Below are 23,570 nucleotides of genomic sequence, written 5' to 3' on the forward strand. Positions count from 1 at the left end.
TAGATGTGATTTAATGAGAAATATCCCAGCCCACGTTTTGCATTAGGCAATTATGTAACTTCTGTTCCTATGTAATATGTAAATCGACATCCTCAAGAAATGAAACCAATCAAAAGTGAGTCTTGGATAATGGACACATGCGTTATCCAATCAGAGAGCGGTACTCTAGAGATTGGGCGGGACAAACACTGAACAAAGGAATGAACATCATGCTAGTAAGCTACTAATAACACTGACCTCGGTAACGTTTTATAACCAAATAAACGAATACAGTGATTAACAGATAGTAGGAGACCGAGTCAATCTGAATCGACTTCAAAACAACTAACGTTACTCATACTGCCGTTTTCTTGAATAGCCTTTATCTGTGATTCACACTTGACCTTAATAAAGTCTGAGGAAGTAAATTGAGGAAACGCTAATGAGGAAATCTTCAACAAAGACATTCCGAGAATAGTTTTTAAAATCTCCATCAAGGTAAACTGAACTGAAGGTTTCTGTGATGCATGAATTATTAATAAGGTAATCGCTGAGTCAGTTTCTGATTGGTTGTCCGTTGCTAAACAACTCGCTGATACATTTTAGCAACCAAGTCTATTACTGGACACATTTAGCATCTTAATTGGGGGTTAAATTATGACCAAAGGTTAAAGGCATTGGTGGCCTTAACCCGGGATTTAAAAAGACGTTATCACAGGGTTAGAAGTGTACTATCAAAAGCTCTTCTTTAAATAGTGCAAGAATGACACCTGCATCACCTGAGCGCTTGGTACACCGTGTACGTCATGCGTGAGGGGCGGGGCCTATGATATCTCCCAAACAGTTACACTCAGGAGCCAGAGCGGCGCACGGCAAACATCAAGCGGGCTAGAACGAACTAACGAACCAACTTTTTGTCCCGGTTGCTTTAACTGAGAATGTCTTTGGGTGACCAGCAGTGGTATCCCACTAGCGTTCAGGTAACGGTGCTCAAAGCGCGAAACCTGCGAATCAAGGGCAAAAATGGCACGAACGACGCCTATGCCATCATGCAGGTGGCCAAGGACAAGTTTTCCACCTCGGTAGCGGAGAAATGCGTCTCGCCGGAGTGGAAAGAGGAGGCGACCTTCGATCTGCCGCCGAACTATCACGGGGACGCGGAGCGATGCACGCTCTACATCATCGCCATGCACAGAGCCCTGGTGGGGCTGGACAAGTTTTTGGGACAGGCTGTCATCAACTTAGTGGACCTCCATGCCAACAGATCACGCAAAAAGACCGAGTGAGTGTCATTTTGTTCTGTGGGGAAAGAAGTTTTTTGTGTGGGTGTTCGAGTTGTGTCATAATAACATTTCATCATGACTCTAAACTGATATAAATTACGAAACAATTAATCATAGTACTGTATGTCTGGGTCTCTTCTGCATGGGCTGGTTTCAGTAAGTTACTCCGCCCTTGTACAACAATATCAGGCAAGTAAAAGTACACTTCGCCTCCTGGGAGTTCCTGTGAACATTATACAGGAGTTATTTTTAATTGAGCTGTTTCACAAGTTCAAAGTTATGTTTGGGTACAGTCTAATTTATTTATTTGTGTCCTTTTTTTATAAAAATGTTTTCCCCACTCAGTATGAGTCAACAAGACATGGATTGAATGAATTAATGAACACTACAGGATGGTTCCAAACATATTTTTATTGAATTCACAAATATTAATATTATTGTTTCTGGACCTTGTATAGAAATTTTCTAAAAACAAACAATTGATTTACAATATCAGTGACATAGTTGTTGTGATGAAATAAATACCAATTTCGATCATTTATTTATCAAAATAAATCTTAATGGCAGTGAAAGTCATGAAATGTTTTGTCCCATGTTTAAAAATCAGTGGCATGAAAAAAACCTATAACACGCACATATATATATATATATATATATATATATATATATATATATATATACACACAGTTGAAGTCAAAACTTTACATACGCCTTTCAGAATCTGCAAAATGTTAATTATTTTACCAAAATAAGAGGGATCATATAAAATGCATGTTATTGTTTATTTAGTACTGACCTGAATAAGATATTTAACATAAAAGATGTATACATGTAGTCCACAAGAGAAAATAATAGTTGAATTTATAAAAAGGACCCCGTTCAAAAGTTTACATACACTTGATTCTTAATACTGTGTTGTTACCTGAACGATCCACAGCTGTGATTTTTTTTGTTTAGTGATAGTTGTTCATGAGTCCCTTGTTTGTCCTGAACAGTTAAACTGCCTGCTGTTCTTCAGAAAAATCCTTCAGGTCCCACAAATTCTTTGGTTTTCCAGCATTTTTGTGCATTTGAACCCTTTCCATCAATGACTGTATGATTTTGAGATCCATCTTTTCACACTGAGGACAACTGAGGGACTCATATGCAACTATTACAGAAGGTTCAAACGCTCACTGATGCTCCAGAAGGAAAAACCATGCATTAATAGCCTTTTGAACAGAATGAAGATAACTACATTTTTCTTGTTTTGCCTAAATATCATATTTATTTCATTTAGTACTGCCCTTCAGAAGCTACAGAAGATACATGTTTTCCAGAAGACAAATGAAGTTAAATTTACCTTGATCTTCAAATTCAAAAAGTTTTCATGCCTCTTTTCACACATTTTCTGATTATTTTCATCTGTGATTGAATATACTTTATGAACTATTTACATTGATAAATAGCAATAAATTAGTTTAATAGCAGTCATGAATTATTCTGAACATAATTGACTCCATCATCCATCAGTACAGCTACAGCAGATAAAGCAGCTGCATTATTCCTAGTGCTCTCCTTTCATATTTATATTGTGTTGTATGGTGTTCTTTGATCTCCTCCCAAGAACAAACTACACAGGTCTACTGGACTGCGTTGGAGGCCTCTGTCTAGCCTGGTCAGAGCTGTCATGAGGACTTCAGCAGTTTACTTTAGGGTAGTCAAACCTACTAAATAGTCTAAAAAGGTTGCTAAGGTGTTCACATTGTTGCTGTGTAGGTGCTGCAAATATGACCCAGAAAATATTGTCACATGAAGGACATAAAAAAAACAACAACCTGGGGATAATATTTAGTTATTGTATTGTATAAAAGTTATGTTTATTTATTTATTTATTAAAAAAAAAAAAAAAGTTCCTAACCCTGAGTAAAAATGTTATGTCCGAATGTTAGATCTGGATCTTAAATGACAAGAACTATTTCCATGGAAAATGTATAAATAGGCATAGATTTTGGTAGGAAACAACATAAACTGTACAGTTTTTATTTGTTTTTTTTTTATCGTTATAGTTTAGGAGTTGCTTGAGCTTCATTTTTCTTTAGCTCTTTGTAAATGAGGGCTGCTGCTCGTATTCAAAAACAGAAGGTGTGTGAGTTTCACTTGATTTCCATATTAGGCCAGCTTGCTGATTTGTCCAGTTGACTTCCTGTTCTGGTCTTTGAGAGAGAGAAAGGGAAGTGTAAGAGCTGTATGTTTGCTTTAGGTTTGGTCATAGGGGCATTTTGTGGTTTGGCAGCTGTGGCCTTCGGTGTTCGAGGTCCTGCCGTTTGTCCTTGTTGCTCCATTTGTCCTTGTTTTTATTTTTCCACTCCTACTCATTCTGTTTGGATTAGTGGAACACACACATGACTTGACCATGACCATGTTTGGTTTACTTGTTTTGCGTTTGAATGCTTTGAAAAGTCTCCTTAAAAACATAAAAAGTTCAGTATAAAATAACATGCTGTATTATTATTGCTGTTGTTTTTATTATTATAACTTGAATTACAAGACCCATCATGCTCATGTGATTTAAAAAATTGATGAGAGTGAGTTTAACTTAATGTAGAATAACTTTTTGCAACTTTTTTTTTTCTTCAGCTAGGATGATTCTATCATAATTAGGCTGAGATAAAAATATGTGTCCCATGAGCCCTTTTAAGTCATTATATTTTTACTTAGCTGCAGAACAATTATTAATATAAGAGCAACTGGTTATTAACTTCATCAGCTGATCCTTTAATTTTTCTTGGGTCAGTTCATGTTGTTTTCCTCAGATGTGTTCTTCTGACAAGTCATAGTTTATCATTCCAAGCAAATAAATGGAACTAATAGTCCCAATAATAATCTCACACAACCAGTCTAACTGTATTACACATAAAGACAGGTTTTTTACATTCCTCTCCACCCATCCCAGCCCAGTATAACGACTTTGATTGTCACAGGAGTGACACCCAAGGTTTGGCTAATGGTGTGTAACTATGTACATTAGTGTTTACTTTCCATAGCCTATAAGAATAAAATGTGTGTCTGAGAGAGACAGAGAACACCATGTTCTTTTCCTTTGGTAGATCTGGTTTGTGCAGTTTAGTATCTGAAATAGCTATAAGCACTGGAGATACACGGTTAATCAAATTAAAACCAAGAGCATATTTTGGCCTTTTGCAAAGAAAAGGACTTCAAAATATTTTTTTTAATGGATTGTTTCCACTATGGAATAAAAACTTTTTGGTACTTTTTATCTGACAATTCTGAGTTTATATCTTGAAATTCTTAAAAAATGAATTGTGAAAAAAAAAAATATTATTGAGATATAAACTCAATTACGAGGACAAAAAGAGTCAGAGTGGTTAGAAAACAAATCACAATTACCTTTTTATTTTTATCCCATTATTATGTTTCAAAGCTTATAGCTTTGCAGTTTATAAGAGTGAGTAAATTATGATAGAAATATGTAACAACTGTATGAAAAATCCAATGTTTAATATAATAATGGAAAAACTTACAATGATAAAATATTATGATATATGTATATTTGGGGTATATTTACAGCAATAGCCAAAAATATATTGGATGGGTCAAAATTACAGATTTTTCTTTTAAGCCAAAAATCATTAGGACATTAAGTAAAGATCATGTTCCGTGAAGATATTTTGTAAATTTCCTACTGTAAATATATCGAAACATAATTTTTGATTAGTAATATGCATTGCTAAGAACTTCATTTGGACAACTTTAAAGGCGATTTTTCTCAGTATTTAGATTTTTTTGCACCCTCAGATTCCAGATTTTCAAATAGTTGTGTCTTGGCCAAATATTGTCCGATCCTAACAAACTAATGGAAAGCTTATTTATTCAGCTTTCAGATGATGTATAAATCTAAATTTTGAAAAATTGACCTTTATGACTGGTTTTGTGGTCCAGGGTCACACATATTCTTTTTTTTTTTTTTAAGAAAAAAAAACAACAAAATGTTTGTTCTGCAGTGGAAATGAGGGCTGCTCTTTATTTAAATACAGAGCCTATTATTTGCCTTTTAGTTTGACTTCCTATTATGGTTCAGAACAGAGAGAGAAAATGACGTGTGAGACCTGTCTATTTGCCTTGGGTTTGCCCCAGTTCACATGGTTGTCATTTAAAGCAGGTGTGCATTGTGCCTGAGACTCACGTAATTGTGAAGTATGTTAATAATTATGACGTGACTTTAAACCTACGTGGATACACTCAAAGAAAGTAAAAGTGGAATGCAAAGCGTCTTATGACATAATGGGATATTAATGTAAACACTTATATATGTGATTTATTTCAAGCAGGTGTGTTTCGATGCAGGTCTTTACTTAAGTATCACTGAATGACTTCATTTATTGTGTGTCTCACAGATCTAATCAGACTATCAGTAATCTGTTAGCACTTGTGTTTTATTCATTCTTCTTATTATTATTCATTTTATCCAAACTAAATTTCTCAAATACAAGTACAGGGTCATTCCGTGTCAAATCAACCACTGAAAATAGGTCATTTTCAACAATCTGAAAATGGAGCCTCATTGAGATCCCCATATCTCTGGGACTGAATGATATAGGGCCTTGAAAATGAAGATTCCAAAAGAAAAGTTTATTAAGAACTAGAAACTAAAATCATATTGCAATATCTTTAATATTTCTTGAGTTATAGGCACGCAAACTTTGGAAAAATAACAATGCAGTTGTTTTGACAGAAGGAAACGAGATACAGTTCTAGTTTCAACATTATTTGTTCTTCAGACATTCCTCTTTAAAAGAAAAGAAGTATCATATTTTTTGCAAATTCACCCACATTTGGTTTTTGACCACTGAAAATGTGTACATTTGAACAATTTCCTCCTGGAGTCATATTGAAATTTCAATATCTCAGGAACTGAACCATATAGGGCCTTAAGAATGAAGATACCAAAAGGAAAGTTTAAGACTCAATATCTAAAAGGGCATTAAGATATCTTTAATACTTTGTGAGTTACAGACATGCAAACTTTGGAGAAAAGTGCTGTTTCCCCATTTTTGAACGGTCACCATTGGCACATAATGCAACACAGATTTCTAAAGTCAACAGATTTTACTAACAGACCTACCAATCTCTGTGTTAAATTAACATTATGATGCTGCCATCTTTCTGAAGTCATTTTACCCCCTTATAATTTAGCTCTGAATCTACAAAATAGTGGATTACTCACTAAATATTCATTCATGACATTTGATATTTTGGCTTTTATCACTATACATGTCTGTCTTCAGAAAAAAATATTATCAAAATCTAAAACTTGAGCTGGGGACCTCTGGTTGAGTTGACACGGAATGACCCTACAAAGAATTAAACATAATATATATTTGCAGTTTTATTTTCATGAAGATCCACAACTTCCATGCCAGTATGTGGATTTTTGTGTTTTTCTGGAGAGGCTTGGAGGAATAGTTCTGCCAAAAATGAAAATTTGCTGAAAATTTACTCACCCTCGGGCAATCCAATATGTAGAGGAGTTTGTTTCTTCATCAGAGCAGATTTGAAGAAATTTAGCATTATATCTCTTGCTCACCAATGGGTGCCATCAGAATGAGAGTCTAGACAGCTGATAAAAACATCACAATAATCCACAAGTAACCAATTAATATCTTGTTTAACTTTAAACTGTCACTTCTGGTCAGATTTTGAGTCAATAACCCATAAAAATGCTTCCTCCGTGAAAAAGTTCATCCCCTGTTGTCCTCTCACATCAAAATCCACTGACATAGTCATTTAGAACTGTTTTGGACTGTTTTGATGTAAACAACGCTTGATCTGTGCTGATGTCTCTCCTGATTCAGACAAGACTTTTCACTGGAGAAATTACTTATTTTAGCTGGAAGCAATGGTTTGAAGTTAAAAACAAATTACAAACAAGTAAAAACAGTCGTTGTGTGGATTATTGTGATGTTTTTATCAGCTGTTCGGACTCTCATTCTGACGGCACCCATTCTCTACATGGGTCCATTGGTGAGCAAGTGATGTAATGCTACATTTCTCCAAATCTCTTTCTTTGTGAAGAAACAAACTTATCTGCATTTTGTATGGTCTGAGAGTGAGTATACATTTTAAGCAAATTTGCATTTTTGGGTGAACTATTCCTTTAATAAAGTGCCTTAGTATCAGATAATATTTACAGTCTGAGATGTTGGTACTGGCTTCATTATATTGTGCACTGCAAGCAGTTTGCAATGTTTTGCACATAAAACACAAGTCTTTACCGTTCTTTCTCCCTCTCTTATATGTAGATTCGAGGGATTGAATTTTGCCTCCTCTTTTTCTTCGAGCTTGCTGGTGTCGTGTTACTGTCCAACTTCAGGGTAATGTTGACATTGAGGTGCGGGCCAGCTGATCACTGTCTCTAAAAAGTTTAATAGAGGACAAAAATGAAATACTATATTAATAATACTAATTTTTAAACCGTTCTGAGCTGAAATTAATATGGCATTTTTATCCTCTTCCTAAGGCTGTCACGTTTTAGCGATATCAGTTACGGAAGCCATATTTTTTGTGTTAGTCCAGGTCCATGTGGACTAAGGTGTGGTTAATTTCTTTACCTATGTGGATCAGTTTTCTAATTATTTAGCTGTGCCTTTATCTAGGCCGACTTTTCCTGTGTCATATGACCTCTAAATCCCTTTATGAAATCATTTGTTATCCCATAAATAAAAGAGCAGATGAAACTTGCTGCACCAGTTTGTTTTGCAGTCTCACAGTGGCTGGGTCCGAGGTTTAGTGTTTCTCTGTAAACATGGTTTTGTGTACCTGATACAACTAAAAGGAATCGGTGAGAACTCATGGTTCCTGTTAACCCCTATGTGCTCAATTCACACCCAGGTTAGGCTAGTTTAATTCAAATTTAAATGAATTAAATCAAAATTATTTAAATTTAAACCAGCATAAAGTAATGATTAAACTGATTATATTTTTTATTAATTGGATTATACATTTTATTATTTTTTTATATCATTTTAATGTATTTTGTTTTCAGTGAAGATTAAATACTCTTCATAGCTCTGTTTCTTTTAATTGTTTAAATGAATCTCTCCTCTCCTTCTAAGTTGTTATTAATTATAAACTTGTTAGTAAAAAAAAAAACTCTATAGAGTGGTATTCTGCTAAATATGCACTATATTACATATTCATTATATTTTTTACAAACATAATTATCATAGTCATTAAATATAAAAACTGTGTTATGTACAATTTAAATGTTTGAATATAACTCTTTGATTGTTGATTTATTATACCTAAATATAAATAGCAATTACATCTGGACATTTGGATTTTAATCTTTAATATTATAGTAATGTGTAGTTTCATGCAGCTTACAGCTTTAGTTGAGAGATTTTCTTTCCTTAAGAAAAATTGACGTACTGTACCTGTTTATCTAAATGAATCGATACTGAATCGAGGATATGAATCAATCAAGTTGAACGGTAAAATCTGTGTCAATACTTTAGCAAATGTATACATTTGTATTGAAATAAATACTTAGTATATAAAAGTAGATGAAGGCTCATCCTGTATGTGGATGAAATGATCACTTAAACATATTTCATCTTCATAAAGTGAACCTAGATGAAATCATTTGGTAGATCTGCTTCCTGGATGTTTGTGTTAATGTGACCAGTGTGATAGCAGGCTGGTTAATGACTGCAGCTGAAGTCGGATTAAGAGCAGCACTTGTTTGTTTTTCGCTGTGTGAAGAGATAAAGCCTCAAGCGTTGCCGTGTGTGGGGGTGTTAGCATAGCTCAGAGGAATGCGTAGGATGAAGCCCATTCGTCAAGTTTTTTTTAATGTCATCTCTGATAACTGAACTTTTCAGGCATGACCGTTTGAATCGATTCCTGGGAGCTGTGAGAGAATGATGTATTAAAGAAATGAATGCATGTGAAAGTGACTGAAAATGGCTTTTACTGCAAGGTGACCTATTAAAAGATATATATATATATATATATATATATATATAGGTCTAGTTGTAGGCTATCTATTTTAGATGAGATGTTCTGTACTGAGTTTGCCAGGTGGCTGTTGTTCACATTCCCTTTAGTCCACTCCAAACAAACTTCAGAGCAGAAGATAATGTAAAGAGACCTGAGATATCTTGAAAGAACTTTCCTTATCTAATCCCTTGAGCTTTGATTGCTGATAGGCACGATTTCCCGTTAGTCTTTCTCCACCCTGAAACTACAGATCTGAGTTTCCTGCTGTGGTTTGAGTTTAAGGTCCACTAACGGACTAATCCTATAAAATGATTTTTTTTTTTAAATCACAGTCAATGCTATTCTTTTAGAAAACCATTTCTGCACTTTAAGACACCACATTCAGGGCTAAATAAGAAGATAATAAGAACATATATATTTAGATTTTGAAATTGATATTATAATTGACTTTTGTGAGGAAACAGCTGATCATTTTATGAATTAACAATATGTCCATTAATCTTCAATGTATTTACCATTAAACATAAATTCTATTAACATTCAACTATATTTGGAAATAGAACAAAATAAAGAGAAGTCACACAGAATTTATTTTATTTTCATAGTATCTACAAACCATGATTGACTGTCATAAAAGCCATTCAGTGATTCATTAGGTTAAATAATAATTAATATATTTAAATCTAAGCTGTTATGTTTTTGTGTTTGATTTATTTTTGCAAGTTCTGATTGGCCAGTAAATTTAAAGATTTAGTTGCCAAATTAGCTGGTGAACTCAGAAATGCTAGTAATTTTACATATAATTACAAAGAATTGGCAAGGAGCACATTGAATTAAATGTAACATTTTGAAGTATAAAGACACATAGTATATTATCTATCTCTCTGTCTGTCAGTCTCTCTCTCTCTCTCTCTCTCTCTCATTTATATATATATATATATGTATATGTATATATATATGTGTATATATATGTATGTCTTTAAATGTACACCTTTTGCCTTTTACGTTTCTTTTTTTATACAAATATGAAATTGACAAATGCTTTACAAAAAGAAAAATAGAAAAAGGCTGGAAATGATATGGCTATAATATAATTTCATATTATTTAATATAATGTATATATAATGTATATATAATATATAAATGTATAAACAATCTTTTGCTGGAATTGATTGCATTTGATGCACAACCAAAGGGGGAAAATGCTTTCATGAGTTTGTCATTAAAATTATAGTAGCAGTCTGTTCAAAAGTTTCATCCTGTGGGGGTCCAAACAGAAATGCTTGGAATTCTGCTGCAGCTACTTCCTCTGATCACATGCCACGTTTAATCAGGAGCCGCTGTTTGGTGTCAGTGTGACTGCAGACTACCCATGATCCCTGTGTTCAGGAGTCTATTATGACAACAGTGTGGGTGGATAATGGCATGTCCATGATTACACGTACTGAACGCCAGAACTCTCCCACCTGCCGCTCTGCTGAACAAGAGACGACAAGCAGAAGCTAAACAAAGATATTTTCCTTTATTTCATCAGTAGGCAGGCTTCTGCGTTTTGTATCTTTTACTGGTACAGGGTTCGATTCCCACGTGAAGTTCCAGCCTTTCTATTCATACAGTAATTTAGTTTTGAACCTGCTACTATTTCAAACATTGAATGAAACTGATGTAATTTTCTATCCATTTTTTAAATGTGAAAATACAAAAGGTATCATACCCTTTACCCCTTTAATCACAGATGTGTGCATTTGGGAGAATGTTAGATTTATGTATTACACGACTCTCTAGGAATATTTAGTTCTAAATGGTCAATTGCTGCATTGTTTTTTTTATGTTCTCACATAATAAAATAAATAAAAATAAAATAAAACTATTTCACATCTGTTTATTTACTTGTTTGGTAAGTAGCCATGCAATATTGTACAACCATCCAAGGATTACGGGGTTATTCCACTTTTTCTTTTTCTTTTTTTATTCTCTACAAAAATAATTTTTGTCTTTTAAAAAATATATGCAAAAGTTGTTTTGCAAACGACAAAAAGTTTTCAACAAGGCATATGTGAAATGCTCCCAAAAAGACACGAAAATCACAAATTACATTTGTGACTTTGATGCAGTGTTATTTCAGTATTATTTTTATACTGTTTTATTATTATTTAAAATGCATTTATTCATATTTTTGAATTAGCTGTTTTATATTTTCAGTATTTATTTTTTTCATTTTAGTGTATATTCTATTAATTATGTGCTTTTGTCTTTGTTTTTTTATATTCTTATGTAGCTTTATTTTAGTTAGTTGCCAAAGCAACTTTTTTTTTTAAATTTAAGAAAGTTTTTAAAGTTTAAAATCTTCATCTAATATTTATATTTTATTTTATTTCAGTGTTATTTCAATAAAGCAACAACAACAACAAAAAACATTTTAGTATTAATTAATATAAAAACAATTCATGTGTGTTGAAAGTAATGCTTTTAATAAGCTAATGTTAATTAATTAAATAAACATAAAATAAGTGATAATCCTACAATAAAGTATAATCCTTAACAAAAACAGAGCACAACTGTCTTGCAATCTAATGAAGATCTTGTTTACTTCTCTTTGCAGCTGGTACAAGCTGGTGGATAAGAATGGCAAACAGGAGAAGGACCGAGGGGAAGTTTTTCTGGACATTCAGTTCATGCGGAATAACCTGACAGCCAGCATGTTTGACCTCTCCATGACAGACAAACCTCGCTCTGGCATCAGCAAACTCAAAGATAAGATTCGTGGTAAGAAGAAGGACGGCCTGTCGGATTCTGCCTCTGCGATCGTGCCGTCTTCAGTGGGAACAGACAGTGAAGGGGAAGGAGAGGGCGGTTCAGACAATAAAAAGAAGAAATCAAAACTCAAATCGTTGTTTGGACCAAAGACAAACCTCCAAAGGAATGTGTCCCAGTCCATGTCAACCCTGGGCACCCTGCCTGAGAAGAACAGTTCACTCAGCAGCAGCAGATCGTCCGGCCTTAATGTGGGCTCTCCTGATGGTAAGGTCATAGGTCATCTTGTCCAAAAATATTTTTTCCCTGTTTTTTTTTTTTTTAACTAGATGGATTAAGCTTTTAAATATCTGCTTTGAATGTTTTTTGTTGTTTATAATAAAGTTAGACATTTATAAATGTGGCTTAAGTTTCTGACAGTGTTCAAATAAATTTTGGACCTCATTTACATTGCAGTTTTAATACATATTGTCCTCTTCTCTTGCAGTGAAAAAGAAGTTTAAACTACTGGGACACAAACGCACTGACAGCTCAGATAGTAAAGTGTCTCTTGGCCCCTTTTCTCTTCTGAGCCGCTCTAAACAAAACATCCAGGAGCAGAATAACCTCTGTATCAACGGCAGCCACGTTTATGCAGAGGAGCAAGAACCTAAATCTAATTTTGGCTCCACATTAAGTCTGAACAGCTCAGGAAAGGGTTCAGTAGAGGATGTTCGTAAATACCACAAACGAAATACGTCCGACATCTCCATTGACTCACTTAAAGGCCTGAATATCCCATCATACAAGCCTGAAGTGCAAGACAAAGCTTCTCTTGCCCCACAGCGCCCTCTAGAGGATAGGAGTCATGTAGAGGTGGAGGAGAGGGGTAAGAAACCCGAAGGAAAAAGCCTGCAAGAGATGCTGGACCAACAGGAAGATCAAGAGCAAAAGAGGCAGCAAGAACGAGAGAGAAAACAAGAGGAAGAGAGGAAAAGCAGGCTTGAAGAGCAGGAAAGGAAGCGCAAGGAAGAGGAAGAGCTGCAGAGGAAGCTTCGCGAGGAGGAGACTCAGCGATTCGAGAATCAGCGGCACCATGAGGAGAGCAGAGTAACCGAACGGCTCTCTTCTCTCTTTGGCATTGGAAAGAAGAAGGAGGAGAAGAGAGAGGAAGCTATGAATGAACCCAAACATCTGCATGTGCCATCCTCTATAAACCCATTCGAAGACATTCCCCTCACCCCAGATACTCCATCCTCTATCCCAGAAGAGAGGTCCACGGACCCACAGAGGGGCGTCAGGACCACCCTCACCCCGACTCCACCCGCTAGTGCTTTCCCCAGCCGCACAGCGAAAGTGTCCGCGGTCAAGCCAAGGTGAGTGCTCATGTGCTTGAATAACTTCCTCCATCCAAGAATGTATACTATTTAGGGCTAGAAGATTTATTGCATATTTACTATATTATTAGCAAAGATTTTGCTAGCAGTGTTGTGATGGTTTTAATCCAATTTAATGGACCAATACATTTCCTGTAGAGCTTGGTAGACTAGTTTAACCAGAGTCCTGCACGGATTTTGTTTGCTAAACCCACAACCATGGTATCTACCAGAACACCTGAGCTGTTTATCCACAGCAACATTAAAGGGGTAATTCATCCCCAAAAGGAAATTTGCTGTTAATTTACTCACCCTCAGGCCATTCAATTTTTTTTTTCTTCTTCAGTACAACAGTAAAGAAGATTTGTAGCTGAAACTGTAGCCCTTTATGTTTCATAACATGCAAGACAGCAGCTGCAGTCACTTTGAGAGTCAAAAAAGCATATCAGGCTACACAAAATTAATACCTGTTGCTACTGACGTTATATTAAGTTCTTATGAAGCGAAACGATCGATCTGTGCAAGAAACGCAACATTATTTACTACATTATTACCTGTAATCTATACCTTTAATTTAATTCTGTAGTCAACTCATTTAAAAACACAAAGAACCCAATCCAAACCACATCCACATTAAAATAAATCTTAAAACTGATATCAGCAAAGAGGTTTTGGAGGGCTGCTGCCCAGCGTGGCCATTATGTGTGTCATTATGGCAGACCGAAGTGACTTAATAAATATTAAAATGTATAAAACGTGTAGGCCTACATAAAATAATATGAACAATGAACATTATTTGACATTTAAAAATAGCCCTGGCTACTTAACCCGCAGTACATCTGTGCCTGTTTATTCAGTTTTTTTTTTAATAATAGCAAGCATTAGAGCTGGTAAGTTTGCTTTCATTTAACTGTTTTTGTTAAAATATAAGCAGATAAATATTTGTTTATTACTGTGCATTATAGTGGTGCCTAAAAATAAAATTTTTAAATTTAGATGTTACCTTGTATTCAAGGATATGGAAAAAAACACCTTAATTATTAGAATTCTTGCATTATACTAACTGTTTTCAGTAAGCAGCAAATCAACATATTAGAATGATTTCTGAAGGATCATGTGACACTGAAGACTGGAATAATGATGATTTGATCACAGGAATAAATTACATTTTAAATTATATTCTATTAGAATAGTTATTTTAAATCACAATAATATTTCACAATATTACTGTTTTTACTGTATTTAAAAAATGATGGTATACATTATGAATCTATTTGAATAGCATGACTGTTTGGTTCAAACAGAGGAGCACATATTTCTATACTGTACGTGTGATGTACTCTCTTATTTATTAGAAATTGTTTTAAGCAAAACACTTGAATGTTTTGTCTTTTATGTTACTTTTTGGTTTGAGGTTTGTAAGCTGCATTATATTCAGCCTATCTCATGCTGAGGCTGCATGCTAAATGATAAGTCAGGCTGCTCTGTAATGCAGTTAGCATCTTGCCACCTGAGAGCTGAGGAAAACCCATGCTGAAACTCGACTCCTCTCACCTCTGTCTGCTCCACTGCTCTTAAAGGGGAACTCTGTTATTTAGACAAAGCCCCTTTGCAAAAATTGTTTCAACAGATTGTTAATAACAGAAGATCTTAAATAAATTGCACACACTTACAGGTCAAGAGAGTAAGTGCACAAAAATTGCCAGATTTTCCACACCGAGGTCTTTATGGAAAGTGTTGCACATTCAAACCTCCATTAGCTTTTAGCATTTTCGTTCTTTTCTCTCAGTACAGCTGTATCCCATTGTAAAAGTGTGGGGTGTGTGTGTCTGTATGTGTGTGGGGGGGTTGTCTGTCAGGACGGGATGAGATCATTGTTTTTCTACTAAACATTGGGGTTCAGGTATCACTGAGTTCATACCCTTGGGTGAAAGTGGAACATGTTGAAACACAGTGATTTTAGTGTCTTTAATTTGAAATTGGTCTGGCCATCATTTATTCACCTTTTCAACAGCAATTGATACCTCTTTGATTCATAAATTAACTTACAAATAAATTTGATTTCTTTCAGTCTTTAGTTGAGTGTTCATAAGTGACCGAAAATAGGCAGATTGTGCAGAATTTCACCTGAGCCACCTACTTCAAATACATACTAAATATAGCCTATTGTATAATTACTTTAGGCACTGTTTTTTTTATGATCATAAAGTGTACTCGGCAAAGGTTTTATTGTATTGAATGATTTGCATTTTGACCTTATGTGACTTACTTAACCTGTTTGGCTGAAGGCATTTGATTGGTTAATGGAGGAAGGAATGTGGACTGGATCGTCAAGTGCTGATCTTCTGGTTTGGAGTGAAACAAGTTGTAAAAGATGAGTTTGTACTCTCCCAGACAGTGACTAAGCGACATGGTCTTAGGAAAAAAGTCTGTAGACTTGCTTTTTTTATACTGGGAGTTTTAGGATTTTAGGAACTTCTGTCTTATGATTAACTAATATGGTGAGTAACTCTTTTTACAAAAGCTGAGAATAACAAGAGACGGGAATATGGTTTAGTTCTGTTTGTTTGCGTAGAACTTGGAATCGGAAATGCAGGGTACATTTCCTTCTATCAAACTGTATTTAAATTCTTTAAAGAAAGAAAGATTAATAGTTACATAAAACAATAATAGTACATGTTTTTAGTAAAAGTTATGTTAGTTTTTTTTATAAATGCCAGTTTTTAACAGGCTCATTTTTGTCCCAAGATTTTAGGAAATCCACTTAAATTACATCAAAAACATCACATCTTGCTAGGTTAATTTTAATAGTTAGAAAGACATTGTTTCTATTATCTGATGAATGTTCAGTTGTTCATATAAAGTGTGAATGTCAGGCATTGAGTTAGGATAGGCAGGGGAGTCATGTGCTGTTTGTATTAAATGGATTTCAGTTGCATGTAATGCCCAGCAGAAACATATCGGAAAACATATTGGATTGTAAGTGCTGTTTTAGCTGTAAGTTGACCATTTTATGTTTTTTACTCTTTGGCAGATTGGCTCTGAGTGTACTGCCTGAAACAGATAATAGCCATTCCCAATCCCCCTCAGACTCTGTAGACAACCAGAGCACAATCCACGCTTCTCCGCTTTCCCCATCCCTCTCTACTGATCCGTTTAAGTCTTTTGGTATGTTTTCTGATCTTCATTCTTCTCTGGCACCTGCTAAACCTCCGAGAACGTTCACTGAGTTAAGTGAGTCCAGCATGGAAAACCTCTCAGCTCCCAAATCTGACAAGAAGCGAAAGGCTCCTCTACCCCCTGGTTATCTTGGGGGCTCATCTAAGACTGAAAGCCATCCTGATAATGGGGGACAAGAGCATACCCAGAACTCCAAAGATAGGCCTGTTCTTCCTCTCCCAGACTATCAAACACTCTATCCAAAGAAGAGGCATGGGGTGACGGGTCAAACACGTTGGGACCATCTTGTTGCAGAGGTAAACCAAAGAAACTGGGATTTCTCTGAAGAAATAAGTGTAGATGGACCTGAGAGGCCGATGCCAAATAAATCTGCGATCTTAAAGGACAGAACCTCTGGGAACCTTAACCAGCACCAAAGAAATCATGAGGCACCTCCCCCTGCCCCAGCAAGGCACAAAGAGGCACTAGTTCCACCCAAAGCTCCTGCGATACCAGAACCATCTGTCGAGACTAATGTCCAACATGGTCATATAAGAGAGTCTTTATATACCACTGTCAATAAGCCTAGAAACTCTGCTTCCAAGAACTTGGAAAACAATCCACCTCCCGCTGTCCATAGTAGACATGTACCTCAGGAGATGGAAATTAAGTCTCCGACTCCTGATGCCATTACCCATCAACTCTCCCAGTCAAAAGAGAAGCCTACACCAGCTGCCAGATCCATACAAAATATAAATCCAAAGGCTGATGATGTAGCTAAAGACATGCCTTCAGTCAAACCCAGACAACAATCATTAGTCAAGGACCCAGTCAGACAAGTCCAACCAGACAAGCAGGTAACCAATCAACACATGACATCAGAAAACAACAAAGCCGGGAAACAACAGAAGGGAAGTATTTCCACAGATGGGTTTGACATAGACCTCCTCAAAAGTCCAGAAGAACTGCATTTGGGAAAACTGGCTAATGAACCTGAGGGGAAAGGAATGATTGATCTTGACCCATTCCCAAGTGATAACCTACTATCTAAAGATCCCTGGGCTTTACCAGAGAAGACCACAAATGAAGATGACCTGTTCACTAAGGGTCCAAAGCAAATGGGAAATCTTGAAGATCAGACATCAACCTTTGATAAGAAAGATAACAAGTCTGCAAACAAAGGTACAACTGATCCAGTCACAAACCTTTCAGAGAAAAGCAAATCACCAAAATCAGAGCACGGAAAACAATCACCCAGCTTCACTGAACAAGCCAGAACCTCATTTCAAAGAAATTTTTCGCTTAGAAAGAAAAATGCATCTCGGCAATACACAACTACTGTAAAAGCTGGTACAGAGAATACAAGTATGGCTAGATCAGTTTCTCAGTCTTCACAAGATGCTGAAGATGTTGAGCTGACTGTAACCAGTGTTGCTCCACCAAGCAGAACTGACCCCACCGTAGTAACATCTGAATCCCCTATAGGGGACAAGGCGGCTCTTCGCGCTTGGGTCTCGCCATCAGAGGCTCAGCCAGTTGCTCTGCAAAATGGTAGTGGAAGTGCAGTTTCTAATTCAAGAAGGTGAGAAAAGTTCTCCCGATCCCTACTAACAACTCCTTGAACTCCTCTAACAGTCAGTCATCCCTGTTGTGCTAAACCCATCGGCTTTCAAATCAACAGCTGCAATTTAACCTGAAACTCCCTGAATCAATCTCCGGTCTTGCTAGATTAAAGGGTATGTTTGCGTAAGGGTATGTTGCTTAATGGTTGGTTGCATGATTCATGGGATCTTGAGGGTCGAGATTGTGGGCTTGGGGTTTTGCTACTGATTGCTGCTGTTGGTCGTTCAAAATGTAATGGTCTTGAAGGACTTGTGTAAATAGAACAAAGGCAATATCTCAAATAATACAGGGGTTTCTTTAGTGTAGGCCATATTAGATTGTTTTCACAATGTGTACATTTTCTGAAACTGAGTCCATATGAGAGGCTGTAGATGTGAGATTTAATGATGTACACATTAAAGCTTACATAAATTTGATGAACACAACTAGTTCCATGTACATATATACTGACATGAAGGCATGAGTTTGAGTTTGTTCTTGAGATCATGTTGTTTTGTGAGATATTTGCATAATTCTTGATTGCTTTGCCACAAATGTGCTTATATACAGCGCTCTCTCCACCCTCAATAACACGACTGAGGTGCCCTTGAGCAAGGCACCGAACCCCCAACTGCTCCCCGAGTGCTGCAGCATAAATGGCTGCCCACTGCTCCGGGTGTGTGTTCATGGTGTGTGTGTTCACTGCTGTGTGTGAGCACTTTGGATGGGTTAAATGCAGAGCACGAATTCCGAGTATGGGTCACCATACTTGGCCGTATGTCACTTCACTTTCACTATATTTGGGTTTTACATGTAATTTCTCTGCTGTACTTTTATTGAACTTTTGGTTTTGTTGGGTATTACACATTGGGTGAGTTTGGAATGGTTTGCTAACACATGCCAAGAACTGCTTCCTGCATATTAGAAAGTATATTTATTGTAGTGCATTCATTATTTACATTGTGTTAAAAGTTATGTAGTATGCTACAAACATTTCGGAAACTGTGTCATGTGCTACATTTGTCACTTGATGCATTAATTGTATGTTTATTTCAGCAAGTGGTGTCTAGTCATCATTGGGGAAAAATACTGTAGATACAGTGGTTCGCAAATGTAGATCCACTATGCATACAGAAAATGCACATACCCAATACTGAATTCTTTGTATGAGAGGAGTAAAAAAGTATGCCTTTCCAAACATACCCATGTCTCCTTAATCGAATGCTGTCTTCAAGAGCCCTTGTTCACTTCATTTGAGCATTTTTTTAAATGTTTGTTTTATTGTTAAAAGTGTACATCCTCCTCTTGGATTACGGAACATGCTGTTATCAGCAGTCAAGTTTTCATGTTCATTGCAGTAATATGTTTATCTCTCTTCTTACTCAGGCCTCACCCAGTGAAACCCATGAGCACTGAGAGCCAGTCTTCCAGTGTTATCGCTGTCGGGACAGACCCGAAGACTATCACCATCAAGGAAATGGCTGAAAAGTCAAAGGTACAGTAATTTTCTTGCTTATTTCCTGCTCAGTATTTTGTACATTGAAGAATCATTTAAAGTTGTTAAAAAGCTAAATCCCCGAAGTAACACAAGTTAAAATATGAGAATTAAAAGTTTTGAAAAGAAAATAATGTTATAATCACATAAATCAATCTTTTGTCTACTAATTTTTGCATTTTTGTCTACTCCAATTTTTAAACATAAGTAGGCCTATCCACTAAAATTGGATATTTAATCATGCTTGCTTGTTTCCCCCTATTTTAAAATTTATATTAGAGTTGCCATGATCTTAAGGCCTTTCCACACTGATCACGATGCGAAAAAGCGAGGAGAATTGCAGATGAATGGTGCTTTCATATCGAGCGCGAAACGATTGTTCGCCTTCTGCTAATTCATGCCTGCATTCTAGGGGGCGCTGACCAGAAATGCATTTTTCTTCAGATACGCATCTCGTATGTGATTTAACATCTAAATTAAGAAAAACAAAGTTTGGTTCTACACCAGAAACACAAACTATCTATAATGCTTACAAGCATAGGCTACATCCTAAAGTATAATTAGAAGTACAATTAGCATCAAGCTACACTTGAAAATGTATGTAGTTATTAATGTATTTGTTTACCCACTTTAAACCATCATCGAGTGCTTGTAATAACTTCCGCTTAAAGTTTATTTTATTCTATAATAAGCAGACACATGCACTCTTTGTGTTTAATAACGCTACGTATTTGTCATAAACATCCTTTATTGCTATAATGAGCTGCATACAAAAAACATACAGAAAATATATCGTTATAATCATATTTCTATTTGCGTTCATATTTTGTGTAGAAAACATTTCACTTTTTTTTTCTATACGGAAGATCTAGACTAGAGAGTGAACGCGCTCTGATTCATAACTCGCACACGTGGAAGAACGGGACGGTTCTCTACAGATCACATGATTCAATGGAGAATTATTAGAAATGTTTCTGTACATGTGATAATAAATCTGTTCTCAGATACCAACGATAACAAGAACTCAGCATCCACTCTCTTATCCGGGAGACTCTTCTTCGGTGTTTGTTTACACTGGTTTTTGAAACCGCGCCACCATTCTCACACTTTTGTGCAACAGGAGCTGCTCCGATCATGTGATCCTAGCTCAAATCTTATTGGACGGCCCGTGCTTTGCGAAACTGAAAAGATTTGTCGAACTGGTGCAAAAAAAAATTCACATTTTTGGCGTGTGAAGGTTCACGGTCTATGTCGAAGCATTCATAGAAATCAATTGTTTTATTCCAGTGCGTCATCGCGTCCGATATTTGTTTCGCTTTTCTGCGCTCAGTGTGGAAATGCCTTAACACTTTTGACACACAAATTTAAATATGGTAAATATCTCTTAATGCTGAAAAATAGATATTCATACAATCAACATATTGTACACTATAATGTTGTGATGCCAGTTTAGCATTTAACAAAAAGTATTTTTCCACTTATGTAGACAAAATTGTACAGAATTGTAATTTCTGCTAATCCGTCCGTTTTTAAGATCATGAAAAACATCAGTCAAGTGTTCCCAGACTTTTCATTGGTATATGAGTTGACCATTTTTTTTCTCTCTTACTTCGTTTCACTGCGTATCCAGAATGTAGATAGTGCTCCGTACACTCAGCTCACACAGGAGGAACTGATCACACTGGTGGTAAAGCAACAGACCGAGCTCTCCAAGAAAGATTCCAGGATCCTGGAGTTAGAGAACTACATTGATAACCTGCTCCTTCGCGTCATGGAGGAGAAACCGGCCATCCTGCTTTCACTTCAATCCAAGTGTTAGGCTTTGATCCTAACATCCGATTTAACCATTCCCAGATCAATACACTGAGACACTTCAATATGGTGGGATTTGGCTGATACAACCAGAAGGATTTTGAAAGCAATGTCACATCTCATAATCAGTTGATTTGCTTGAGTATTTAACGCTTTTAGAGTTGCTGGCATATGTGCATTATGTATATTATATCAAAGCCGACAAGAATTGTGTAGTCTGTCAGATCTCCCTGTAATAACTGAATGCTGGGGGGGGGGGGGGTGTTTTTGTTTTGCTGGATCATGGTACAATCTCCTCCTGAGAAGCTTCCCAACAACAAACACATCATATTTATTGATCATCTAAGTTTTCTGTGGATCTTTCCATTTAAGAGAGGGCTTCTTAATGCATTATTTATTGCAATCTTAAGCTTGTATTTGAAGATTTTCCTTCTTCCTGAAGTGATTTGTGTTTAGATCCTGACTGCTGCCTTGAGTCTTGATCAGAACGCTTCATTAGTGTTAATGCGGCCTTATGTCTGTTGGGGCTCAAATCAAGGTAAAAATCCTCTTATTGTTTAGGAATGTAGACAATAAGCACTTTTTACTTTGAACGGGGTGTTTAATTTATGAAGGATAGTGTTTTTATATTAAGTAATTATCTAAAATACCCTGTAGAAAAGCCTTAATGAAGAATAATTTTTCTTGCCTGTTACGCACACTTCTGCATATGGAAAGCTCTGTTGGTGATCAAACACTAGATATACAAATCATTTTTATTACCCTGCATATTGACTGCATATGTAAATGTTTCTTTTTTCAGCTGAACTGGCAGTCAGCTGTTGGATCTTCATGTTTTATGCTACATGTCAAACTGCATGTTTGTTTTATATTGTTGTGATTTTGACTAGGTATTATTTAGCATTCTTTGAAGACAACCTTTTGAGCGCAATGTACGTACTGTGACATTCTGTGGTTCTGTAAGGAACAAGCAATAACTGTCTGCAGGATTTTGTTTCCTGAATGTCAGGTAATGCGCTACTTTCATCAAACTGGGATCTTTTCGACACATGTAGTCTTTTGACGTCACTGTCTGCAGTGTGTTGTTGAGAGCTTGTCTGTTGTGAAACCAAAGATCTATGATGTAAATCTGAAGTCTTACCCTGCATTACTCAAAATCTGTTTCCCACTCCCTCTTCCATGTTTCCTCTTCTCATGTTTTTAATCAGTGAGTAAACATTTGTTTATCCATTTAAATGCCTACGGGGAGAGAATGGTCCCTCTGACAAGGATGGAGGAATTAACTGTATGTCTTGTATATATCTGCTCGTCATTAGTCTTAAGTTGATTCTGTTGTCAGTCTCCGTTTTCTGTGTTGCTGTTATATATTCAGTCATGTGAACCTTCATAAGAGCTTCAGCTGTGTTCATTCAAGTGTTGTCAAACAGTTTGAGTGAGTTCACTCTCAGCATTTTCACTGTTATCGGGTTCTGCTGACTCCAAACTCTCCGTCTGAATTTGAATGAGAAGCCTTATTAATTATTGCTGATGCTATGCATATATGCACAATATATATATATTTTCTAGACCTGTGCCTTCTTTTTATTCAATATATCATGTCATTAAGACATGAATATAGTGGTTTGTTCCTTTATTTCAACACTTGCAAAAATGTAATTTTGATTATGCCTCAATTCATTGAATAAATTTAGCTGAACACATGTAGCATGTTTTTTTTTAATGCTATTGATTTTTTTATTTTATTTTTATTTTTATTTCTTGGTTAATGTTTAAAGAGTAGTACACAAGGCTTCATAGCATTTCTATTTTAATTTGCAGTAATGATCTGTTAAGGAATAGATCACTAAAAATTAAAAATAATACGACAGCAACCTTGCATTTACTCCCCCTCATGTTGTTCCAAACCTGTATGACTTTCTTTCCTCTGTGGAACATAAAATAAAATATTTAGATTATTGTATGGACAAACAAAGACATTTATCCTTATTAAAATCTTGTCCAAAATATCTTATTTTGTGTTCCACAGAGAAAAAAAAATAAAGGTGATTCAGGTTTAAAATGAAAATTTAATTAATTTTTGTTTGTGGTGAACCTTCCCTGTATAATCAAAGTATAATTATTATTTATTGG

General features: G+C 35.9%; 1 protein-coding gene across 2 annotated transcripts; it reads left to right on the top strand.

The window, feature by feature from the left end:
* The first annotated feature begins 178 nt into the window (after window positions 1-178).
* LOC306848975 (rab11 family-interacting protein 1-like) lies at window positions 179-23,285 on the top strand. Of its 2 annotated transcripts, XM_079383774.1 has the most exons (5): window positions 179-1,261; window positions 11,866-12,284; window positions 12,505-13,372; window positions 19,520-19,628; window positions 21,259-23,285. In XM_079383774.1, exons 1-5 carry the CDS (start codon window positions 918-920, stop codon window positions 21,445-21,447), a joined length of 1,929 nt encoding a protein of 642 aa, XP_079239900.1. In that variant the 5' UTR covers window positions 179-917; the 3' UTR covers window positions 21,448-23,285. The 2 variants fall into 2 exon arrangements, with proteins under 2 accessions (XP_079239900.1, XP_079239901.1); XM_079383775.1 differs by lacking the exons at window positions 179-1,261; window positions 11,866-12,284; window positions 12,505-13,372 and adding exons at window positions 15,730-15,873; window positions 16,407-18,113.
* The last annotated feature ends 285 nt before the right edge of the window (window positions 23,286-23,570 follow it).

The sequence above is a fragment of the Barbus barbus genome (assembly GCF_936440315.1).
Source record: "Barbus barbus genome assembly, chromosome: 29".
Taxonomy (NCBI): domain Eukaryota; kingdom Metazoa; phylum Chordata; class Actinopteri; order Cypriniformes; family Cyprinidae; genus Barbus; species Barbus barbus.